General features: G+C 36.9%; 1 protein-coding gene across 3 annotated transcripts in view; it reads left to right on the top strand.

Moving 5' to 3' along the window:
• Positions 1-24,966, top strand: part of POU2F1 (POU class 2 homeobox 1) — a 135,931-nt gene extending 110,965 nt beyond the window's left edge. For all 3 annotated transcript variants that reach the window (XM_006211083.4, XM_072946199.1, XM_031688718.2), the window contains exons 10-16: positions 428-569; positions 2,319-2,464; positions 3,511-3,690; positions 5,122-5,227; positions 21,127-21,472; positions 22,228-22,316; positions 24,216-24,966. In XM_006211083.4, coding sequence (XP_006211145.3) covers positions 428-569; positions 2,319-2,464; positions 3,511-3,690; positions 5,122-5,227; positions 21,127-21,472; positions 22,228-22,316; positions 24,216-24,526 — 1,320 coding nt within the window. In that variant the 3' untranslated portion in view covers positions 24,527-24,966. The remainder of the gene's footprint in view (positions 1-427; positions 570-2,318; positions 2,465-3,510; positions 3,691-5,121; positions 5,228-21,126; positions 21,473-22,227; positions 22,317-24,215) is intronic.
• The last annotated feature ends 385 nt before the right edge of the window (positions 24,967-25,351 follow it).

Raw genomic sequence — 25,351 nt, 5'->3', positions numbered from 1 at the left:
GGTTATCTAGACAGTTAGATCTATTAACCCTGTAGGGGATACAGGTTAACTGATATTTAAACATTACTTGGATCACTTTTGGTTACATCAGTTAAGGGACTTGTTAGAATATCAACAAATCACTTGAGAGTTAGTAGAAATATTTGATTATCTTAATCATTACATAAGGTAGCAACAGGAGACTGCAGATGGGGTGAATATGGGACAGTTTTGAATGTTGTCATGATCAAGGCCTAACTGAGTCCTCACTAGAGTACTGTACTCAGCTTAGGGATGGATGTTTTGTGGGACCCAGTCAATGATTGTTGATTCTTTGTCTGGAGCGGTTATTGGAGCAGCACCCTCGAGTGAAGACTGTAAAGTTGAGTGAGATGACTCTCTCTTCTCTTTCTTCGTCTCCCCGCTCCTGCTCTGTATTCCTGTGCAGGGCGATGTTGGGCTCGCTATGGGTAAACTGTATGGAAATGACTTCAGCCAAACTACCATCTCTCGTTTTGAAGCCTTGAACCTCAGCTTTAAGAACATGTGCAAGTTAAAGCCACTTTTGGAGAAGTGGCTAAATGATGCAGGTGAGTCGATATATAAACAGTTTCCTCATTGTCCGTTGAAATTTTACAAGAGTAATTGTTGTATAAATCGGGGTTTATATTTCTTACTACATTGTTGGTACTACAGAACCTTAAAATAAAGCTCACTAATCTTGGGAGGATCAATAAAATCATGGCTACATAAATCAGAGAGCTAATTTATTTTAATAACCTAGTAATTACAGTGTATACAATCAGCAATACTTTTTAGCCTTGGAATATGCTTGTATTTGAGCCCAGGGTGAGGGACAGCTGAAGGAAGAGGATAAGAAAACCTGTGTATTTAAATAAATTTGAAAAACAAGTTTATTGAGTCTTCCTCAGTGAGTTATCATAAATCTATTCCTGATTATATTTCTGCTTTGTTATTAAAAATGACCAGATATTGGTATGTATATACAATAGAATATCACTCAGGCATTAAAGAGTGAATTAACTGTCATTTGTTAGCAACATGGATAAACTTAAAGAATATTATATTTAGTGGAGTAAATCTGACAGAGGTTTTTCTGTGTGATACCACTTGTATGTGGAATCTAAAAAGTAACACAAATGAATCTGTGTACAAAACAGGAACAGGCTCATAGACATAGAAGACAAACTAATCGTTACCAAACAGGAGAGGAACGGGGGGAGGGACATATTTAGAGTATGGGATTAATGGATACAAGCTACTATACATAAAATAGGTAAGCAATAAGGATTTGCTGTATAGCACAGGAAATTGTGCTCAATATCTTGTAATAACCCATAATGGAATATAATCTGAAAAAACATATAACTGAATAACTTTACTAATCACCTGAAACTAACACAATACTGTAAATCGACTATACTTCAGTTTTTTTTAAATGACCACATATTTCATACATAAAAAATTGAGCTGCTAGTTTTAACTTACGTGTTTTGTGCTGAGGTTTCCTTTTTGGAAAATTTGAATTTTGAGTCACAGAATCATAACCTGTGAGTGCTATAAGGAACCATAGAGATCCCCTGGACTGTGGTTCTCCTGGTGGATGTGGACAAAAATCAGGTCTCTGGAAAAGACAGACCTGTAACACCCACCCTTGGACAGTCTGATTTCATATTTCTAGGTGAGGCCTCAGCGTTTGTAATCTTACTGAGTTCTGCAGGTGAGAACCGCTGGCCGCCTCCCTCCATCTCATTTTATGTAGAGTGGAAAGAAACTTAGAGATGTCTGTGACATGCCTAGGGTCATTAACTATTAAATGACAGAACTTTGTTTAAACTTTTAAGAATTTAGAAGTGTTTCATTGTTTGGTTTGGGGGGCTAGGGGTGCCCTAGATCATACCAGTGAAATAAAACGATGGGTCATTTGCAAGATAAATATTAATCACTCAATAACTTCCAAGAAGATTTCTTTCTTTTATCCTTAGAGCTAACAAATAAATAAGCAAACAAACCAAAACATAAGAACAGAACTCAGAAGAGGTAGAGCTGAGCATAAGGGTAGGAATAATAACCTGCTCTCTCAGAAACAAATGAAAGCGTAATGGTGACAATATAGTCAACCATCCTGAGATAAAGAGTGCCGGTGAGAGCAGCAGGAGTGTCCACGGCAGTGAACAGTGGTTTCATGTAGGTTATGAAAACCTTTTCATGCTTGTGTTTAGCTTAAAATATTTTGGTCAGTTTGTTGTTAATATATGTATTATGTGCACGAATCATGCACAGTTAATTTGATTTCCATATTTTCTTCTTCCTTACAGAGAACCTCTCGTCTGACTCGGCTCTCTCTAGCCCAAGTGCCCTGAGTTCTCCAGGGCTGGGAGTTGAGGGCTTGAACCGTAGGAGGAAGAAACGCACCAGCATAGAGACCAACATCCGTGTGGCCTTAGAGAAGAGTTTCTTGGAGGTTGGTGAGGTTTTTACTTTTCATGGGATTATCTGTATGGTACTAATGTTAAGTGCTGTAGACAATAAAATACGGACTTGCAGGCCTCAGCCGTTATGGATACTTACAACATATTGGAGAAAATAGGACAAAGTAAGTTACTGAACGTAGGAAACAAAATCGGAGTGCTTTCAGGTTCAGGAGAGACCCGTGGATGTGAGCCCTCAAGGTGAGAGAGGTGGCAGCTGCTAGAGGTTGCACAGGGATTCCACAGACAGGGAGGGGCGGGAGGAAAGCACTTCAAGCAGAGGCATCCGGGGAGGAAAGCCATGAGATGTATCAGGGGAAACACGAGTAGTTTGGTTTAGCTAAATTCTGATGCTTACATCCTTAGAATAGTAGTTTGGGACCAGAACACTAAAGGCCTTGATGGGCTATGGAGTTCAAGTTACTTCAACAGATATTTGGCTTTTGAGGGTAGGAGAGAGGGAGCGGGGAGTTACCGGGGTCTATCACAATCAAAGCTTCCAGCAAGATTTTGACTTCTCTAATTCAGAAAGAGCTTGAGCACAGGGGAAGGAGCACTGAATCCGGAGTCTTTATCAGCTCTGCCACTTAACGACTGTGTGATTGGTCAAGTTACTTGATTTCTTAAGCTGAAGTCCCTTTATTTGTGAAATAACTGCCTTTCCTTCCCAATTGTCTCACTGCCTGCCTCACACTGTCCAAGCGAGATTGTGTTGTGTCGCACTGAGAAAATGCTTATTATTCTTATTCTGAAAACAGTAAGGTGCTGTTTTCATTCAAGACTAATTGCCATTAGTATAAAAAATATATAAATATTCAAGAATAACTTATTCTAAGTTAATATGACTACATTTAATAAATACATGTTCATTAGAATGTCTGTCTGTAGAAATTCTTTGTTAAAAGTGGACTGATATGGTCACGTGTATCCTGACTTTGTTCTCTGACTTGTTCCTCCCTGTTTGTTTATTCAGTTAATGATGTGATTATGCCAGTAGTTCAGAAAGTTTTTCCAAAAGGTGATTTTTTTTCCCCTTCAGAATCAAAAGCCTACCTCGGAAGAGATCACCATGATTGCTGATCAGCTCAATATGGAAAAAGAGGTGATTCGTGTTTGGTTTTGTAACCGCCGCCAGAAAGAAAAAAGAATCAACCCACCGAGCAGTGGTGGGACCAGCAGCTCACCTATCAAAGCAATTTTCCCCAGCCCAACCTCACTGGTAAGGATGAAAAATAGGGATGCAAGCTCAAGGTCAGTTTTACAGATGACCTGTCAAAAGAATTTATTTCATTATAGGAATCTGTTGTATTTATTCCTGTTGAATAAAGGCATATAAATATATTTTATATGTTACCAAAGTAATTAAATCTCATGTTGTTATTAACCCGAGAACTTACTGATCTTTCTTTTTTTAAAGTAAACAGTTTTAATCCTTTCCTCCTTTCCTATTTCATTGCAGTTCATTGTTCTCTTCTTTGGTATAGTTTATTAGGTTATTCTATAACTGTGGGAGTAAATTTGCAGCTGATTCCAGTTATCTCAAAAAAATCTTTACTTGCTTTTTATTCACATTGGGTTCTAAAGCCTAGTTTATTAAACTTTTACTTACATGATTAAGTGACAATAAATTCTCAGATAACCTCTGAGCTTGTAGTAAAACAATTGTCTCAGATCTTTACTCAAATATGTGGGCCTTTGATTTGTAGCCTTACTGAGTAACCTCTGCTGTTTAACATTAAGGTAGTGTTCCTAGACTGAAGGGACATACAGTGGTCATGTGACTCCTTTGATCTCTAGGGCAGTTGTAATTGTGATGCCACCTTTCGAACTAGTATTCCAAAGACAAGAAGATTGTTGAGTTTGCATTTCTGATACTTTCTTGTTAATTTATTTTTAATTCATTTGAATCTGTTCTAGGAGGTTTTTCAAACTAAGGTCATCATTAATAGCACTTACTAGTTTGTTAAGTGAAGGTTATGGTTGTTAAATGGTGAGGCTTTAATCATAAAGTTTATGAGCTAGTAGCTGTGAAAGAGATAGTCATTAGGTACAGTTTTGTTTTATGTAGGTAGACTAGTTGGTGTTTGGGATTTATTTGTACTAGAAAAAGGAAGAAAGGAAGGCAGTATTTCTTACAACACTGTAGAAATACTTATTTCAAAAGGAAACTGTCAGTTTTTTAAAATTTGCTTTAGTTTCTTTCCATAATGTCATAAAACCAAAAACAAGACAGTCTTGTCCTCATAGAGTCAAAAATAAAAGTAATAAGAACTCCAGATTCCCTGATCCTGTTGAATAGTTTTCTTGTTTAGATTAAGTTTATAATTGGCATAATATTTCTTACTGATTAGATAGTATCTGACTCAACATTATTGAAATTTAAGAATATTTTTATTCTTTTTAAAACTTGGGGAAAGCCATTTGTAGTATCAGTGAAAAATCGTCTACTAAAAGCAATCTCAGCGTAAGCCAGGTTTCTCAGTTCCAAGGTCAAAGAGTAATTAATATCATTTCCTTTTAGATTTTTATTTTATTCTATTGTATCTAGAATTTGAAATTTTTTATAGGCAAAATAAGTCTAGAATATGAGCTTAAATTTTAAATTTTTGACTTTTAAATGCTTTTGCATATTTTCATTTCTGACCTCTAGGTGGCAACCACGCCAAGCCTTGTGACAAGCAGTGCAGCAACTACCCTCACCGTCAACCCAGTCCTCCCTCTAACCAGCGCTGCGGTGACTAATCTCTCTGTTACAGGTAAGCAGCAGCCAGGCTGTGCAGCACTGAGGCAAATGATAGGTTTGGGTGAGAATCTGCCATTAAATTATGAACTAAGACTCTAACTAAAGATATATATTGCTTTTTTAAAAAGTTATGTATGAAAACCTGAACTCCAAAAATATTACGAATAATACATTTTTTTCAGAAAGACTATTTTCACATAAAGATTTTTCTCATCTTTTTTCTTTCCCACATTAATCTATCTTCTACATTGCTCCCAGAGTTACTTTTTTTTAAGTAACTCCTCTCCCTTAAAAACCTTCAAAAGCTGAAGCTTTTTGCATTCGGGAAAACATCCAGATCATCATGAAGTCATAAATTATTTCAAGTCTGGACCTTATCTTCCACTAGTCTTTTCTCCATCCCATCTTCAGCACACAGGAGGGCTCCTCCATACCCTTGTGAACATCCCTATAGCCTAAAATGTTGCCCGTTCCAACCTCTTCTTCATTCTGATAGTGATGAAACCGTCCCAGCTTAGGTATCAATTCTTGGAAATATTCTTTAGCTTTTTGAGAAAATTGTTTATTTCTACATGCCTGTATTATAAACAATTAAATTTTTCCACTCTGTCAACAGACTACTTCTCAAAAGATTTGAATATTCTTTTTAAAATATCAATGCCTAAAGTTAGTGCTTGGCACACTCACTATAAAATAAATAAATTTTGTCCCTTAAATTGGCACATTTCCCAAATACATTTAAAATACTTAATAATAGATTTAAAAATTTCTTATGTATAGCACAAGGAACTGTATTCAATATTTTATAATAACCTTTTGAAAAAGAATATGAAAATGAGTATATGTATGTATATGCATGACTGGGACATTATGCTGTATACCAGAAATTGACATATTGTAACTGACTATACTTCAATTAGGAAAAAAAACCAAGATGTAACCAACAAAGAAAACAAACGAAAAAAACCCACAAAAATTAGGTAACTTAGTGTCATCATCAGAAGTTTTTTAGTGATACATAATGCAGAAGGCATTTTATAATTATTCACCAGGTTGATTATGTGCTAGTAAATGATTAGATGGATTTGTGATATTTTACAATGAAGCTTAAATTTAACCTGAAGTTGGGGGATTTGGTTTTCTTCACTCATATTTCAGGTTCATGACACTACTTTGGCTCTGTGACCTAACCATGACGTTAAAATCGAATAAATGGCTTTATATAGTTATTAAATTTCTAAGTTATTAGACAACTGTATAGTATTTGTTTATTTAAAACAATACTTTTTTTACCTCTTTTTGGGTCTTTGACCCCTTTGAAAATTTATCGAAAGCTATAAACTTTCCCCCTCACAAAACAGACATACCCACAATTTTTAGTAAAATATAAGAATGTTTATAAATGACAAACGTCATCAGTCTCCACCTCACCATGGCTTGTCATTTGCAGATGTCTTAGGGGCCCACAGATTACAAATTAAAAGCCTCTGTTCAAGAGTATATAGTATTCAGCACCTCAGATTAATAAGCAAACTTTTGGTGATTGGTTGCCATTATGTTGGGCGCCAAAACATGAAATTCCTGCCTTTGAGGAACTTACTGTCTACTCAGACTGCCACTGGTTGTTAAATTGTGTACTTTACCTCCTAAACAAAATACAAATCTTATTATGTTAGGTCTAAAGATACCCATCTTTTGCAGAAAAATTCTGAAACTATTAATTTTAAGAACATATACATACTCGAAGCTAGCAAAATTTTTTTTATCATTTTTTATCTTTTTTTAATCTTAAATGACTAATCAAATTTTCTTAAACTTGATTACTCATCTCATTCATGCAGATTTAATTATGAGTTTTCTGAAATGCTAGTAACTTTTTGGGGAATGAAATTTTTCTTTAATTATTAAAATATTTAACATAGGAAAGCCAAATAGAAAAGACACAGTCAAAATGAATAGTATTTTTATTTTGTCTTTTTATCTTTTTTATATGTACAATTCTGATAGTGCTTACAGTGATGTACTTTTTTTTAACTTAACATCTTAGTAGATATCTTCCTTTGTTATTAATAGTTTTTACATGTCTACTTTTGATTTGCCTTTGTCATATTGTTTGCATGGTAATTTCATAGATATTTCCATATGGTGCCATCACAGTTAAGTTCTAGCTAGGTGATCCACTTTTCCAGTTTGAAAATTATTGCAGTTATTACATCCCAGGAAACCCCTCAGTCTCCAAGCCATACATCTGGTCTCACTTGTTCACTTTTGTATTCCTCGTGTCTAGCACATCACCTAGTGTGTATGATACCCAGTAATTATTAAGTGAAGTTTTCATTACTGTAAATAATCCTATAATGAGCACCTTTATACATATAGCTGTTTCTTAAATTTTTTATTTTTACATAATTTCAGACTTATAGAAGTTATAAGAATAGTACAAGAGAAATCCTAAATTTCTTCCTCACATTTTCCAAATATTAAAACCTTGCTGTATTTGCTTTCTCTCTTCTTTTTCCTCATTCTGTGTGTTTCTCTTTGTGTGTGATTTGTTTCTGAACTATTTTAAGAGCAAGTTGCAGATATGCCCCTTTATCCCTAAATGCTTTACTGTGTATATTTTTATAAACAAAAAATTACCACATATAACTAGGGTACAGTTATCAAAAATCAGGATATTAACATTAGCTCAATAATATCTCATAAACAGTTCACGTTCAGATTTTGCCAGTTGTACCAGTAATATTCCTTATAGCAAAAGAAAATGTAAGATCATGCCTTCCATTCAGTTGCTATGTCTTTTTAGTCTCATTTCATTTTACAGTTTGAGTCTTTCTTTGTGTTTTGTGACATTGATTTTTTTTTTAAATATAGCTATCCCCTTAATTTGGATTTACCTGGTTGCCTCATGATTAGATTCAGATTACATGGTTTCGGCAGGAATCCCATGTAAATGATGTTGAGTTCTCCTTTGTGCATGACTTGGAGACACGTGCTGTTGATTAGTCCCACTACTGGTGATATTAACTTTGATAATTTCATTAAGGTGGTATCTGTCAGGCTCAGTCTCATCTTAAAGTTTCTCTGCCTTGGGCCTAGAATCAGCCTTCAAGGATCCCTGGTTTCTTTTAGTGAGAAACAGTGCTTAGAAACCAAGATCTAGGCACTACAACTGCCCGTTGATACTTTGTGGTCATTGTTTCTAGGACGTATCAACAGAAGGAGATGTACATACACATATATATACATTATATGTGTGTATAGATACACACACGTATGTATATTTATATACATACATACACACACACATCTATGTGCATTTTTCTTTATCCAGCTATCTACTTACATTAAAATCCACAAGTTCATACTGATATCTCCAGTTCCATTCCATTACCCTATAATTCGTTCTTTTCTATCCTAACCTCTCTGTATATTTTAACTCCCTTCCCAGTGACAGTGAGTAAGTAACCTGGCTCCCATTTTCAACAAGTTACTTAATTGTTCCGTTGTATGGTGAAGAGAAAGTGGTTTCAAAATTGCTAACCTATGCCTCTGAAAAGAAAAAAACCTACTAATTCCAGTATTTGTTCAGAACTCTTGTCTTAAGCCTGAAGGCGTAAAGTCCAGATATTGCATTCAAAAGTTTTTTATTAGTCCTTTTTGTATACTCTTCAGTGTAGTTACATTATTCATTTGAAATTTAGTTCAGTTTATTTGTATTCGATATTAATGTTTTTCCTCCCATCCTTGTGATTTTTTTTTAAATATATGAGATATTAACATGGTTTTTAAAGTCAGGACTATACAAAAAGTTCCCCTCAGAGAAATGTCATTCCCTTCTGTCATAATTCTCTATATCCTTTCCCTCTCATTCCCATTTATGCCTTTCCTGTGTTTCTTTTGAATGAGAGAAAGATGTATTTTTTTTTAATTTACCTTTGTTCGTTACTTTAAAGCTAGCATGCTGTAAATGATCTTTTGTGCTTCGTTTTTCTCGCTTAACAAAATATCCTGGAAATTACTCCACATTAGTTTCTAGAAATCTTCATTATTTTGTTTCATTATTGCAGAGTACTCCATTATGTGGATGTACTGCAGTTTGTTTAACCCCATTCCTGTGGTGTGGACATTGTAATTGTTGTGTGATTATAAACTATTCTACAGGAATAACCTTGTGTATATTTGTGTGTGTGTGTGTGCTGTTGGAAGTGTGTCTTGAGGGTAAATTTCTAGAAGTAGAATTGCTGTGTCAAAAGGTACACGCCTTTTGTAATTTTGCTGTATGCTATCAAATAGCCTTGCACACAGATTGTACTTACTTTCACTCCCACTAACTATATGAGAGAGCTGGTTTCCCCGTAGCCTCTGCAACAGAATGGTATACTTTCTAATTTTTGCCAATCAGATATGTGAGAAATCGTATCTCAGTGTACTTTAAATTTCAATTCTCTAATCATGTGAAGTTGAACATCTTTTCATATACATAAAATCCATATCTCATCTTTTATAATAGTGAAATAGGTTGTGTTTCAGGTTGACTGATCAGTGTTGCACAGGCTATAAATTCCAGTACAAAGGAAGTAGTGAGAGCCAAAGTTGTTGTCTTCTTTCCAACCATGTTAATGTTCTGTTGGTACCTAATAAATGACCACAAACATAGTGGCTTAAACTAATACGCACTTACTATCCCACAGTTCTGTCGGTTGGAAGTTTAATCTGGGTCCTCTTCTCAGGTGCTTACTAGGCTAAAATCCAGATGTTGGCTGGGGCTCTGACCTCATGTGGGGCTCAAGATCCTCTTCCAAGTTCATTAGTTAGAAGAATTCTATTCCTTGTGGTTATAGGACTGAAGTCCCCATTTTTTTTTTTTTGGTTTTTTTTGGGGGGGGGTTGGTTTTTTTTTTTTGGCTGGCTGTCAGCTCGATCACTCTCAGCTCCTGCAGGCTAACCTCAGGTCCTAGCCTCATGACGTTCTCACAACATGGCAAGTTCTTCAAAGCCAACATGAGAATCTCTCTTCAGTCAGCTACTGTGGAGGGTCTTATATAATATAAGGTAATCAATCCTCTCACCTTTGTCATTTAATATAACCCAGCTAAAGGAGTGACTATTCCTTTTCTCATCATGTTCACAGATCTGTCCATACTCAAGATAAAAGTATCATACATCTGGATTTTGACATCTTCCTTTAAAGAGCTTTTGAGTTTGCTTTGGCAGGCAGATAAGTTACTACAGATCAGTTTGATCTTTTCAAGTCTTATTTTTTAAGCTTTGTTAGGTTGAACATAGAGTAGCCTTCACTAGTTTAACTCTGCTGCTAAGGTGTGGCCCTTCTGGGGTCTCTACTGAATGCCCAGATATTCAACAAAGTCTCTGCTCTCTGTTTAGCCAGAACTGGAGTATCTCCCTGTCCTATGTGAATTCTGAGGATCGTTCAGTTCACAGCCTCCCCGCCTGGACTCATGGAGTTTCCCTATGCACGTGCAGCTTAGTATTCAGCCAAAGATCCAAGGGAACCCCTATGCACATTCCTAAAGTGCTTTCTCTATTTAGTTTCTTCCTTTCCTTTACCCTCTCCTGCAGATTTCAACCATTTCCGTATCCAGTGACTGGTCTTTGTCTCCTTGAATCATTGAAATTGCTGCGCTCTATCTAGTTTCCTCTTTGGATGCAGCAGTTTGGAAAGTGCTTCCAGATAAAGTCCAAGTGATTGTAGGGCTTGCGTCATTTGTTTCCCTTTTTTCAGGCATCACAGCCCTGTGCAGCCTATTTTCTGTTGTCTGAAGTATTTTCTCCCATTTCTCTATTCTTGTTACGGTGAAAGGGTAAGTTTGCTATCATTAACTTTTCTTTTTAATTGAAGTATAGTCAGTTACAATGTGTCAGTTTCTAATGTACAGCGTAATATCCCAGCCATGCATATATATACATCTATTTGTTTTCATATTCTTTTTCATTAAAGGTTACTAAAAGATATTGAGTATAGTTCCCTGTGCTGTACAGAAGAAATTTGTTTTTTAATATATTTTTATATATAGTGGTTAACCTTTGCAAATCTCAAACTCCCAAATTTATCCCTTCCCACCCTTTTTCCCCCAGTAACCATGAAATTGTTTACTATGTCTGTGAGTCTGTTTCTGTTTTGTAGATGAGTGTCCTCTTTTTTCTTTTTCTTTTTTTTCTTTGTAGATTCCACATATGAGTGATATATGGTATTTTTCTTTTTCTTTCTGGCTTACTTCACTATAATGATGATCTCTAGGTCCATCCATGTTGCTGCAAATGGCATTATTTTATTCTTTTTGTGGCTGAGTAGTATCCCATTGTATAAATATACCACAGCTTCTTTATCCAGTCGTCTGTCGATGGGCGTTTAAGTTGCTTCCATGTCTTGGCTATTGTATATAGAGCTGCTATGCTATCATTAACTGTCGTGGTCAAAGGCAAAGTCTCTAAAAATGTTAAATTAGTAATCAGCATTTGTGATTGTGACTAGGTCTAAGGTGACCCTCTGTGGTGCCTTCCTCCCAGTGTTCATGCCTTTGTATAATCCTCTCTTGAGTGTGGGCCAATCCTTTGGCTTGCCTCCCATCAGTAGAATGTGTCAAAGGTGACAGAATGTCTCTCCACATTTACATTACATTTGCAAGACTGTCTTGTTAGCAGACTTACTCTAGGGACCCTCTTCACCAGTCTGGTGAAGTAAGAACTGAGGAAGTACACAAATCAGGGAACTGAGGGTGACGTTTAGTCACTAAGGTCACCTTCAGCCAACAGCCAGAAAGAAGCTGAGTGCTTAGTCTGGGACAGCAGGCAGAGTCTGCCAAATGATTTCTGCCAAGAACCCAAGTGAGCTTGGCAACATACTCCGCCCCAGTCATGCCTTTAGAGTGGAGCAGAATCTGGCTGACACCTTGACCATGGCCTTGCAGAGGACCAGCTCAGCTGTGCCTGGACACCTGACCCCCAGAAGCTATGAGGTCACAAATGTGTGTTGTTTAATGCTGCTAAGTTTTTGTGGTACTTTGTTAAATAGCAGTCAGAAAAGAATACAGTAATACAATATTTGTATAAATATTATTCAGGGCCAGTTCATATGATTGAACCTATAGGGTAAAAAATGTAATCTTACGACACTTAAACTTTGCTCTTTGAAAGAGAAGATTGCAAGAGTTGATGTCAAATGGATTTTGTTTCCTTATTCTTGTCAGTAGTTGCTCAAAATCATGCCCCATTTTAATTTTTTTCCTATTTAGACCATAACTTTCTTACCATAGCTTCTTTTTCTCTGATATTTCTATCCTGCCCTTCTTTTTTGTTGTTGTTGTTGACAAAAGTTGTATATTCTTCCACACATATTATTTGTTAAAGACATCCACTGTCTTCATCATACAGCTTACCTAATGCAGTCTGCTTTCTTCCTGAAGACTGTCTCCTTGGGATCTCTGTGATTGCTTACTTTAATTTCTTTTCATTGTGTCCTGTGTTAGATACAGTATTTCTAAGCTCCCATCTCCCTCTACCTTTTACTCTCAAGTAATTTTTTTTCTTTATTTAGAAGCATATGGGAGGGAAAATTTCCAAGTATATGCATAACTGAAAAGTATTTTGCCCTTGGAGTTTATTTGTAGTTTGTCCAGAAATAGAATTTTAGGTACAAAATTCCTTTTCCTTTGCATTTAGAAGGTATTGCTCTGTTGCGTTTTAGATTCCAGTATTGCTGATAAAAAGCCTGATTTCATTCTAATTTTTGTTGGTAATTTTTTTTTTCCCTCTGTAAACTTTAAGGACCTTTTTATCCTAGGTGTTCTGAAATTTCACTAGAAGGCATCAAGGCATGGGACCTTTAAAATTTATCCTCTTTGGCCTTCAGTGGGCATTTTCAATTTGAATTAATGTCTTTCTTCAACTCGGGTAATTTATCCTTGTTCTTTATTTCTGGAACATATTTTAAACACACTTTAAGGATATTGACTTTTTAAACTTTTTTAAAACTTCTTTTGTTGTTTGTTTGTTTTTATGAGGAGGAGGTAATTAGGTTTGTTTATTTATTTGTATTTGGAGGAGGTACTGGGGATTGAACCTGGGACCTCGTGCATGCTAAGTATGCACTCTACTACTTGAGCTGTACCCTCCCCGCTTAAACAAACTTTAAGCTTTTGAAATTGATCCTTTATATCTTTAACTTTTCTCTTGTGTTTTTCATTTCTTAACTTTTTATACTTTGTTCTTGGAAATATATCCTGAATTTGATCGAATCGTTCCTATGTTCTCGTTTTTTATGATTGTCATTTATATGTTTATCCAAAATTGTATTTTTAATTTACAAGAACTTTTCTTTTTTCTGATTCCTCCTTTTTACAGCAATCTATTTTTAATTTGTAGGTACAGTACAAATTAGAATTGTGTTTAACTTGTTTCTTCTGTCCTCGATTCTGCTTACTCATTTTGTTGTTTCTTTTGTGCTGTGGATGCCTTTCATTGTCCAGTGACTTTTGGTTATTTAGTCATAGTGATGAATGCAAGACTGTATTATTTAGTATCAGTCGCTGGTGGGGCTTTTTCTACCATTGTGCAGCATCCTCTCCTCTGACTGAAAGGGAGCTGTGCGCTGTGAATGTGGGAAGAGAACTGCCTGTGGGTGGAAAGCAGGCAGGCAGACCAGGCTCTGCCCTCACACCTCCTTCAAATGAGTGGGATGCCTGTGCTTACACTAGTCCTTAACCTTCCACACTCACATTTTTATTTCCCTTGAGGAGTGATGGTTGACATTAGTTCTCCTCAGATGAGAAGTCTGGCGGAGGGAGAGAAAGTCCCACTGACAGGGCTGGTTTGTGGACAGTCTGGTCACCCTGATGTCTGCCGTTGTTCCCACGTTCTGCCTCAGTATTGACAGCTCTGAGCTTGGAATCCCCTCAAGGCCCCATAGGGTAAATGATTCTCACCCTTATCATAGTCTTCTACTGTGCCTTTCTGGACCGTGGTTGGTTTTCCTACCACCCGGTTTCAACTTCTTCATCATTTCTGCAAATATGTCAGAATCTCACCTCCTTTGATCCCTGTCCCCGGAACTCTCACTCCCTTTTTTATTCCTTTACTGTTATTTGGTTAGGATTTTAGAAGTGAAGGAAAAAAACGTAACTGTCTTGTCTAACTGACATGGTCGTTTTTATTTTCCTGGTATCTTCCATAGTGCTTGGCACAAAATAGGTCCTTGGTAAACTTTTCTAGAATAAATACAAGAATGATCATGACTATACTGCTCCAGAAAGATATGTGTTCCATTGTGTCTTTAAAACTTGCAAAAATTCCACAGCCCTTAATAATCTCAACTAGCCATGCTGTTCCCCTAGTTATTTTTCTAAGATAGTATTTCATATGCAACCCTATACCTGTTATCAGGCCCTCCCCATTCACTTCTTCCCCTACCCATGGCAGTGACTACTCTGTCTCTATGGCTTTGCCTGTTCTGGACACTTCATATAAATGGAATCATATAATATATGACTTTCTATATCTGACTTCTTCCATTTAGCATATTACCTATGTTGCAGAATATATTAGGACTTCATTGCTTTTTATGTTTGAATGATATTTCATTGTATGGGTATGCCATATTTTGTTTATTATTCACAAGTTGATGAAAGTTTGAATTGCTTCCTGTTTGGGCCCATTTTGAATACTCTTGCTGTGAGCATTCATGTACAAGTTTTTAATGGATTATATGTTTTCAGTTCTCTTGGGTACATATTTAGGAATGGAACTGAACAACTTTATGCCAAAAAAAGTTAAGCAACTTAGATGAAATTGACAAATTCTGAGAGACAAATTACCAAAACTGACCCCAAAAGAAATAGAAAACCTAAATAGACTTAAAACAAGTAAAGTGAATGAGTCAAAAAGAAATGCCCAGGCCCAGATGGCGTTAGCAGTGAATTCTGTCAGATATTTTAAAAAGAAGTAGGAGGTGATCTTTAATAATCTCTTCCAGAACATACAGGAGGAGGGACAACTCATTGTATGAAGCCAATATTACCTTGACAAAGCTATCACAAGAAAAAAATTATAGACCTGTGTCCCTCATGAAAATAAACATAAAAATCCTCGACAAGATCTTAGCAAATCAAATCCAGCAACATATAAAAAGATTATACATCATGGCCAAGGAGGGTTCATCCCAAGAACGTAAAGTTAGTTTAATAACTGAACATCAATTAATGTAATATACCATAGTAATAGAAGAAAGGACCAAAAACTTCATGATCATCTCAGTAGATACAGAAAAAGCATTTGACAAAATCTAGCAACACCCATTCATGGTAAAACCCTGGAATAGAAGGTGCTTCTTCACCTGACCAGGAGCATCTACTAAAAAACCTACAGGTAACAGCATACTCAATGGAGAAAGACTTGAATGCTTTCCACCCTAAGACTGGGAAGAAAGCAAGAGTGTTTGCTCTCACAGACTTCTAATTAGCATTGTATTAGAGATTATAACCAGCTTAGCAATGGAAAAAAAAATTTAAAACATCCAATTTGGAAAGGAAGGAGTTAAAACTGTCTTTGTTTTCATTATCCTGTATGTATAAAATTCCCAAGGAATCCACACACCAAAAAACATGCTAGGACTAATAAATGAATTCAGTGTTGTTGCAGGATACAAAGTCAGTATATAAAAACTCAGTTACATTTGTATATATACAAATACTCTGTCTCTATGTCTTTGCCTGTTCTGGACACTTCATATAAATGGAATCATATAATACATGACTTTCTATATCAATGAACTGTCCAAAAAACTTAAGAAAAGTATTTTATTTATAATAGCTTCAAAAAGAATAAAATGCTTATGAATAAATATAACAAAGAAGTACAAGACTTAAACAGTGAAAACTGGCAGTTTGCTGAGAGAAATTAAAGAAGTTCTGAATAAATGGAGAGAGATTCCATCTTCATGGTTTGGAAGACTCAGTATTCTTAAGGTGACAGTTCTCTGTAAATTGATCTATAAGTTTAATACATTCATAGTCAAAATTCCAACAGGTTGTTGGGGATTTTTTTGTTTGGTTGGGTTTTTTGTTTTGTGGGGGTTTGTTTGGGTGGTTTTTTTTTTTTTTTTTTGCAGTAATTGATAAACTCATTCTAAAATATATATAGAAGGGACCCAGTGTAACCAAAACAATTTCGAAAAAGAATGAAGTTAGAGGACTTTCATATCTTGATTTCAAAGCCTACAAGGTGCAGTAAACAAGAGAGTGACGTCAGCACAGGGATAGACATACAGATTAATGGAACAGAAACAAACCTTTAAGTGTGTGCTTTATTTTTGACACAGGTACCAAGAAAATTCAATAGGGAAAGGAAGGTCTTCAGCAAATGGTTCTGGGACAATTGAATATCTACATTCATGAAAATAAATTAGACCCTTACCTGATACCATGCAGAAATTAACTAGACAGGATCAAAGGCCTAAATGTAGGAAATAAAACTTCTAGAAAAAAAGGAAGAGAAAATCTTTTGTGACCTTGGATTAGAGAGGTCATAGCTACAGCACAAACCATAAAGCACAAACCATAAAGGAAAAAAAAAAGATAAATTGGACTTCATCAAAAGTAAAATCTTTTGTACACCGGGAGACACCTTTAAGAAAATGAGAAGACAAGCTGCAGACTGGGAAAAGCATTTGTAAATAACATATCTGATAAAAGAATCATTTCTCGAACACATAAGGAACTCTTAAAACCCAATAGTAAGAATACAAACAACATAGTTTCTTTAAGGAACAAAAGATTTTAATATACATCATACCAAAGAAGACGTAGGAATGACTGATAAGCACCTTAACGCTCAACATTATTACTCATTAGAGAAATGCAAATTAAAGCCATAATTAGATACTAATTCATACTCATTAGACTGGCTATAATCAAAAGCCCCAAAATAACAAGTGTTGGCAAGAAGCTAGAGAAACTAAAACCCTCATACATTGCTAGTGGGAATGTAAAATGATACAGCCCCTTCGGAAAACACTTTGACAGTGTCTTTAAAAGTTAAACATAAATTTACCATCTTACCCAGTAGTTCCCTCTAGGGAAATGAAAACATGTCTACACAAATGATCATAGCAGTATTACTGGTAATAATCAAAGACTGGAAACAAACCATTACCCAGCACCTGGCGAATGACTATTAACGCCGTGTGGTCTGTCCATGCAGTGAAATACTTTTCAGCCAGAAGAAGGAAGTACTGATTTGTGCTGCACCATGGATAAACCTTCAAAACAGTATGCTAACTGAAAGAAGCTAGATGCAAAGGACTACAAATCGTAATCGTATGATTCTATTTATGTGACATATCCCAGAAAGGTGAATGTATAGATACAAGAAGCAGATGACTGGAGGCTGTAGGTGGGAGCGCTGAGTGACTGCAGATAGGCACAAGGGATCTTTTTGGGGTAATAAAAGTATCACAAACTGGATTGGGGTGGTGGCTGTACCACTGTATAAATATGTTAAAAATCATTGAATTTTACACATAAATGGGGTGAATTTTGTGATACAAATTGTACCTCACTACAGCTATTTTTTCAAGAAGATGCAGTGGATGCTTGCTTGGGTAGCACATATACTAAAATCAGAATGATACAGAGAAGGGGGTTAGCAGATACAAACTACTATACATAAAATAGATTAACAACAAGGATTTACCATATAGCACGGGGAACTATATTCAATATTTTCTTATAACCTATATTGGAATATAGTCTGAAATATATATAAATATATATATACTGTATATATTTAACTGAATCACTTTTCTAAACACCTGAAACTAAGACATATGGTGAATCAACTATACTTCAATAATTACTTTTGAAAAAACCTTTTTAATTAGAAAACATGAGGTTGGAAGCAGGAGGTTGTGGCACACACTGTATTCGCGCATATAACTTCCTACTAACCTTGTGAGGCAGGTGATAGCATCTTATTTTGTTGTCAAGGACATTAAGGCTCAGCAAGCGTCACTTTTCTGATCAAAGTTGTCCAAGTAATTAAGTATCCAAGAATTTAATGTCATAAAAGGTATATATTGATTAAAATGTGATTCACTGGCCGGGAGAGTTAATTTGAAGACCACATTAAATTATTATACTCTAGTGCTCATGTGACATTCATACTGAGGACACACAGAATGTGGTTGGAAGATAACAGCCAAAAAAAACTACTTTGGATGGTTTCTGGAGCCATCATCTTTTAGCCCAGGTTAAATTCGCTGATGAGATTATTGGGATTTTCTTTGTATACATATGGGATTTTAAGAAAGTGATCCTGAGGTGGCCTGAAAATGGCAGTGGGGAGTAAAGAAAAGGCTACTTTAAGCCTTTAACCTCAAGATATGAGCAGTTTCAGTTTCAGAACTTTGAAAGGGAAGTGGTACCCGTAAGTAAAATCAGGTTAGATAAGGTGAGAGATTGGTTAAGAAAAGATTGAACTTACATTGAAATTTCTTAGCAGTAGACAAGAAACGAGAAAAGACATTTACCTTTCTATAGAACACGGGGCAGGTCTTAAGAGAAGAATGTCAAAGTGAAAAAGAATGTATGAGTCTGCCAAACATAGGACCCAACAGAGCATCAACTGCTCAGTGATATAAATTGATCTGAGAGCTTTAGACCTGAACAAATAATGAAACTGTGATAAATAATATCCACAAAGATGTACTTACAGACAGCAGCAGTAAAGAGCGGAGTCATCTTTTTTTCATTTTTCAGTTTTATTAGGTAGAATTATTACAATTTGACTGCACATACACATATTTATTTTTGAGAAGGACAGAAAGAGAAGTAAATCCTCCCTTTTCAGTTAACAATAAGATATCTTGGTTGGTTCCTTTTTTTTTTTTTTAAGAAAATATAAGACAGATGGATTTGGGGGACGAAAAAGAAAGATGTTTCCCCAATTCATTCAGAGACTGCCTAACACTTTTGTGCAGCGTGATAGGAGGTGGGAAAAGTAGAGTCAGTTCTGAAAATAGATGGGTGTCTGATTTTCTCCCAGCTCTGTGATATGTGAAAAAAACATTTGCTTCGAGTTAATGAGATGAGAGTTGAATTCTGTGTGCTTTTCATAGAGACCAGAAGAAGACTTCAAAAAGATTTTAAAAAGAACAAAACTGCCTGAAGTTTTAATAAGGCTGTTAGGAGAGAAGCCTTCTGTGCTTGATAGATTTTATCACAAAGAAAGTTCTTTTACATACATCTTTTTCCTGATGTGTTTATAGGTTTGAAATACTTATTTTGATTGGTCTAGTTCTTCTATCATCTTTGAAGTCTTTTGAACCTCTCTAAAGTATTACAGTGAAATTTTAAAGATGCTTTTTGTCTTTTTGAGTTCTCTATCCAGGGAAAATACCACTTAGGTTCTGCCTTATACATATGTGTAGTTGACTATATCCTAGAACGTAGTGGCTTTCGCTAAATTAAGTTCCAGCTAGCTCAGGCAGCCTGTTTCTGTAGTATGTAGCGTTTACCGGTAACTGAAATAACAGAGGATAATTGGCATCTTCTGCTTTATGGAACGTTATCGATACCTCGTGCCTTATGAGTCATTTCTACTTTATGCAAAGGGACTTAACACTCTTTAAGGCACACTTCTGGAATCCACCAAGCCTAACTTCTAGAGATATTTTAGACCTGTGCTATCAATGTGGTAAGCACTAGACTCGTGGCTTTTAGACATACAAAATGTGGCTAGTTGAAATTGAGATGTGCTTTTCAAAGATTTAGTATGAAAAAAAAACTCAATTTTTAAATATTATTTTACGTTGAAATGATAATATTTGGATATATTGGGTTGAATAGAGTATAATACTGAAATTAATTTCACCTATTTCTTTTAATTGTTTTCAATAAGACTACTAGAAAATTTTAAATTACACGTTTATATTTCTATTGGACAACATTGGTATTTCACAGTAAACAATTTCAGTGAATGTGTTTTAGTTTTCAATGATTTTTTTTTCTTTTTTTGGCAGGGTAGGGGGGAGGTCATTAGATTTGTTTGTTTCTTTGTTTTTAGAAGAGGTAGTGGGGATTGAACCTAGGACCGCGTGACTGCTAAGGGTGCAATCTACTGCTTGAGCTATATACCTCCCTCCCGCAATGATATTTTTAATGTTAGTTATTTGTATTCAAATAATGATTTTCTAGATCTTTTCTTTCATAGATCTTTTTTCTGAGATTTTTTATGCCAACTTTTATGAGATTCATGATATCACTGTGTGTTGTTCATTGTTGTTTCCATGAACAAGAAAATGTTAACCACAATAGACATTTCGAGAGGCAATTTTCATTACAGAATAGCTGCTTAAATTTTTTAATGCAAAGAAGACATCTAGACATATGCCTTTAGTTATTTTCATCCTATTTCTTTGCATGTTGTTATTGACACTTATTTTAGAAAGAGACATACCTTTTAGTTTTTCGTGCCTTCATTGTTTTGTTTTGATTTTTCTATAGAGACTACTAAGGAGATTTCTGAATGAAGAGCTTTTCAGAAGCTGGGGTTCTTTTGCTTATGTGTTTCTTCCCCGGAGCAGTTACGTTCTGTAGCTAGAGATTCTCTGATTGTTTTTTTTCAAATAGGAAATTGGAAATGGGAAGCTGGGTTCTCTGTTTTGTGGTGACTTTATTGCTTTTGCCTCTTACAGTAGGATTCATGGTTTTGGTTCTTGAAATGTTTGTTTTTGTGGTATTTTCCATAAAAACACTAAACTAGGTTAATAAAAAGATATATTTAGAGGTTACTGGGTGGTAGATTAATTACTCAGTTGATTTTAGAGTACAGCTGAATAAAGCAGCTATTCTTCCAGAAACATTTACAGGTCAGTTTCTAACCTGATTCTCTTTTCAGGCACTACAGACGCCACCTCCAACAACACTGCGACCGTGATTTCCACAGCGCCTCCGGCTCCCTCCGCGGTCACGTCGCCCTCCCTGAGTCCCTCGCCTTCCGCCTCAGCCTCCACCTCTGAGGCATCGAGTGCCAGTGAGACCAGCACAACACAGACCACCTCCACTCCCTTGTCCTCTCCTCTCGGGACCAGCCAGGTGATGGTGACAGCATCAGGGTTGCAAACAGCAGCAGCCGCCGCCCTCCAAGGAGCTGCACAGTTGCCAGCAAATGCCAGCCTTGCCGCCATGGCTGCTGCAGCAGGGCTGAACCCAGGCCTGATGGCGCCCTCACAGTTTGCAGCTGGGTAAGGCGTTTTCTCATCTGCTTCACGTCTGAGAAACAACTAGGAGGTGTTCCCTGCAGGTATTCTTAGGGGATACTTCTCATCACCACCTTAAATGCAAAAACAAAAACAAAAACAAAACCCCAAAAAACTCTTTAAAGCCACAATCTCTCTGAAATGGGGTGAGCTATAGTAGTGAAAGGACTTTGATTATGGTTGGACTTAGGTTTCTTAACAGGGCAGTAGTCATATCTTTATTTCCAGATGAAGACCCAGAGTACCAGGCCACAGGTTATACCTGGGTAATGGGGCAGGTAGGAAGCCCAGAAATCCTGGCGCTGATTTTTATGTCTTTGCCATTATGTCCCAACTGCCTGCTTTCTAATTCTCAAACACAAATAAGAGATACAGTAGTAAGATTTCCCAGTTGTATATTATCATCAAACATAAGAATTATTTTGTATATTTTTTTGCTGGTTTTTTTTTCCCTCATGTTTTGGAAAAAAAGAGAGAGAACGAAGCAATTCAAAGAGTCAGAATGACTGCAAGTTTTACATTTTGTGGGGGCCATAACCTTGTTTTGCTTTGTACAAGTGAGCATCAGGGAAAGCAGATAACTCAGAAGCAGTAACCAAACCATGTAAGAATATAAAGAGGGCAACAGATATTTCCATGTGCTTCTGGAACTGTATTTTCCTTTCTCTCATCCCTGTGGGGGTGCTGTCAAACTGACAATGTGTCTGCCTTGTAGTAAAGTGATTCTTTTGGACTTGCAGAGGAGCCTTACTCAGTCTCAATCCAGGGACCCTGGGTGGCGCCCTTAGCCCAGCTCTGATGAGCAACAGTACACTGGCAACTATTCAAGGTCAGTAGATTTTTTTTTCTTTAATGCAGGAAGTCTGCTCTGCTAGAGGTCAAAGTGATGGGAAGAGCTAGTTGAATTCATAATGCTGACTAACTCGAGGACCAAGAAAGCGTCCTTGTAAAAAACCTCTATAGGTGTCAGTTTGTAAGAACCGGAAATACGCTTAGTTTGGTGTACTGCGAGAAGCCAAGACTTTCATGCTGATACTTATCTTCTGATATAAATAGACTTGGAGGCAGAATTTCCCCCCAAATTTATCCAAAAAGTCATCGGAGACCCATCCCCAGGCAAATTCGACCAAGTAAAATTTCCCAGGCCTCATCCTCATCCCCAAGAGAACCATGTACAAGAAGTCCCTATAATGAATTAACATTGGAGCATGTTACGCAGGCTTCAAGAGTACTTTTAATTCTTATTAAGTTCTGCCCTGTGTATATCCCCATCATTATAGGCATATACTCTATTGGATTATGTCTCTTTTCCAAGCCAGATGGCTCCCTTTTGGCCTTAGCATGTGATCCAGTCCAAAATGAGTCTAAATCCACTCATCGCATGTATTGAAGGATTTGCCTTTTTTAGCTTCTGAACTTTGTCTCTGAAGATGCTTGCTGTTGCATGATTCAGGGAAACAATTTGAGAGACATCCCTATATGAATCAGAGAAATATTTTTCTTAAAGTCAAAATGGTTTGTGCTTAAATGAGAGTTCTTGGGGCCAAAAATAAGCTATTAGCCAACTTCAGTTAAGGTTAGTGTTTCATGAATGGTATCTCTGCAGTATGCTGTAGACGGTGTTAGTTACCCACAAATCCAAAACATGACCTAGGTTACCTTATATTATGTCGACACGCTCATTGACTAAAGCATATGTGAAGTTGGTGGTTAGATCTGTAAAGCTTTTGTTATCCAAGAATTTCTTTTTGGAATGAGATTTGTGATAAATCACTTTTTTTTCTTGCGTTATGGTCTATCTCTGGGCTGTAGTGATGCTAAAAAGGCAAAATGCCTTCCATAGGGCAGAGTTGAGGACAGAACAGATGCTCTCTGGGAAAATCCAGAACTGGGCTATGACCCTAAGCCTGAAATCTCAGGAAACTTCAAGCTGTACCAAGTCTCACTGTTTTGTACTCTTTGTATGATCATGTCCAAAGTCAGGGACAAGCCTTCCGTTCTTCTAGCTTTCCTTATGTATTATGTAAGAAGGCAATGAAATTTTTAATGCCATTAGAAAAACCCTCAAATATACATGTGAGAATGTGGTTACAAAGGTGAGGGGATAGTAGTGGGGTTGTCAGCCAACAGGAAATGATAATAAATGAGAGTGCCGGTTATTTTAAAGAAAATTTTGCTCATGCCTTCTGTGAAGAAGCAACAGCATCATAGAAAAATTCTTGTGCATTAAACCAAATCCTGACTTCAGATAACCCATCCAGGGCCCCTGTGTCAGTGCACTCCTGCTTCCCGCCTGCAGTAGACTCATCTTAATTTCAATGCCTTAATCACTGTAGCTAGTTTGTCTTTTGAATGGAGGTAGTCTAAAATCAATAATCTGCATTAAAAACAGAATTACTGTATTAACAAATATTTCTAGGTAAATGAAATAAAATTGAGATTTGAAGATAGGAATCTGACTGATTCATTAGACAGTTCTTAACTGTCTCACCTATCCTGTTCATACTGTTTCAGTTAGATTTTTCAGTCCTTCAGGCTCTTTCAAAATTATAAATAAACTAGTTGGTGACAATATAGGACTGTGATGAAGGGGAAGAAAATCAGTTAAGGGCTACACGTTTTCCAACTGGGTTATAGGAAAACTCAGTACATTTGATGTGTTGTTGGCTTCTCCAGGATGATACTAATGTTCTCCTTTCTGCCTGTTTTGGGGGGGGTTTGTCTGTAGCTCTTGCTTCTGGTGGCTCTCTTCCAATAACGTCACTGGATGCAACTGGGAACCTGGTATTTGCCAATGCAGGAGGAGCCCCCAACATCGTGACTGCCCCTCTGTTCCTGAACCCTCAGAACCTCTCTCTGCTCACCAGCAACCCAGTTAGCTTGGTCTCTGCCGCTGCAGCCTCTGCAGGGAACTCTGGACCTGTCGCCAGCCTTCATGCCACCTCCACCTCAGCTGAGTCCATCCAGAACTCTCTCTTCACTGTGGCCTCCGCCAGCGGGGCCGCCTCCACCACCACCACCGCCTCCAAGGCACAGTGAGCCGGGCTGGGTGTGAACGGGCTGCCAGCCTGGCTGAGACTGAAACGTGATTGGCTTCCTCCTGCCATGTTGCGAGGGCAAGGGAGAGGAGGGAGAGAAAACACATGCCGGAAAAAAAAGGATGGAGACGGGACATTTGCCTAATTTTGTAATAAAACACTGTCTTTTCAGGATTGCTTCATGGATTGGAGAACTTTCTAACCAAAAATTAAAAAAAAAAAAAGCAGAAACAAAAAGTCAAAAACAAACAGACAAAAAAATAAGTGAAAGGACTACTTACCATTTCCAGCAGTCATGAAGACGAGTTAAGGTGGGTTACCAATTACAATATAGGAAGGGGATTTCTTGTTTGTCTAAATTTCTTTTTTTTCTTAAAAAAAATCATTTTTATGGGTCTGTTGTACAGGCCATTAAGTCATAACAAGGTGTTTATAATCGTATCAATTGTGTTGGGGGTTCCTTTCTTAACTGGTACAACTTAGGCAGGCCTGTATTACTGTATCTCTATTATTGTTGTTGTTGTTATCGTTTTTATATATATATATATACATATATATATATATATATAGTTTGGACATGTTTATCTCTTGCTCCTGGATCCTGTTTCAGCGAGCTCCCACACTGTGGGGCGGGGGGGCCTGGGGTCGGGGGACTCACGTTCTTAGCTGCGGGGAATGTTCTTGCTGGTTTCCTTACCCCTGATGACTCTTACAGAGGTGCTAGAAAATTATTTTCTTTTGCCACTTATGCAAGAGGCTTGGTGCAGAAGCTGAAGGCAGTGTGTGTAAACACTCCCACTCCACACACGCCCCCTCCCCCCCATCA

Source organism: Vicugna pacos, chromosome 21 (assembly GCF_048564905.1).
Source record: "Vicugna pacos chromosome 21, VicPac4, whole genome shotgun sequence".
Taxonomy (NCBI): Eukaryota; Metazoa; Chordata; class Mammalia; order Artiodactyla; family Camelidae; genus Vicugna; species Vicugna pacos.
This window is presented reverse-complemented; position numbering and strand designations above follow the sequence as displayed.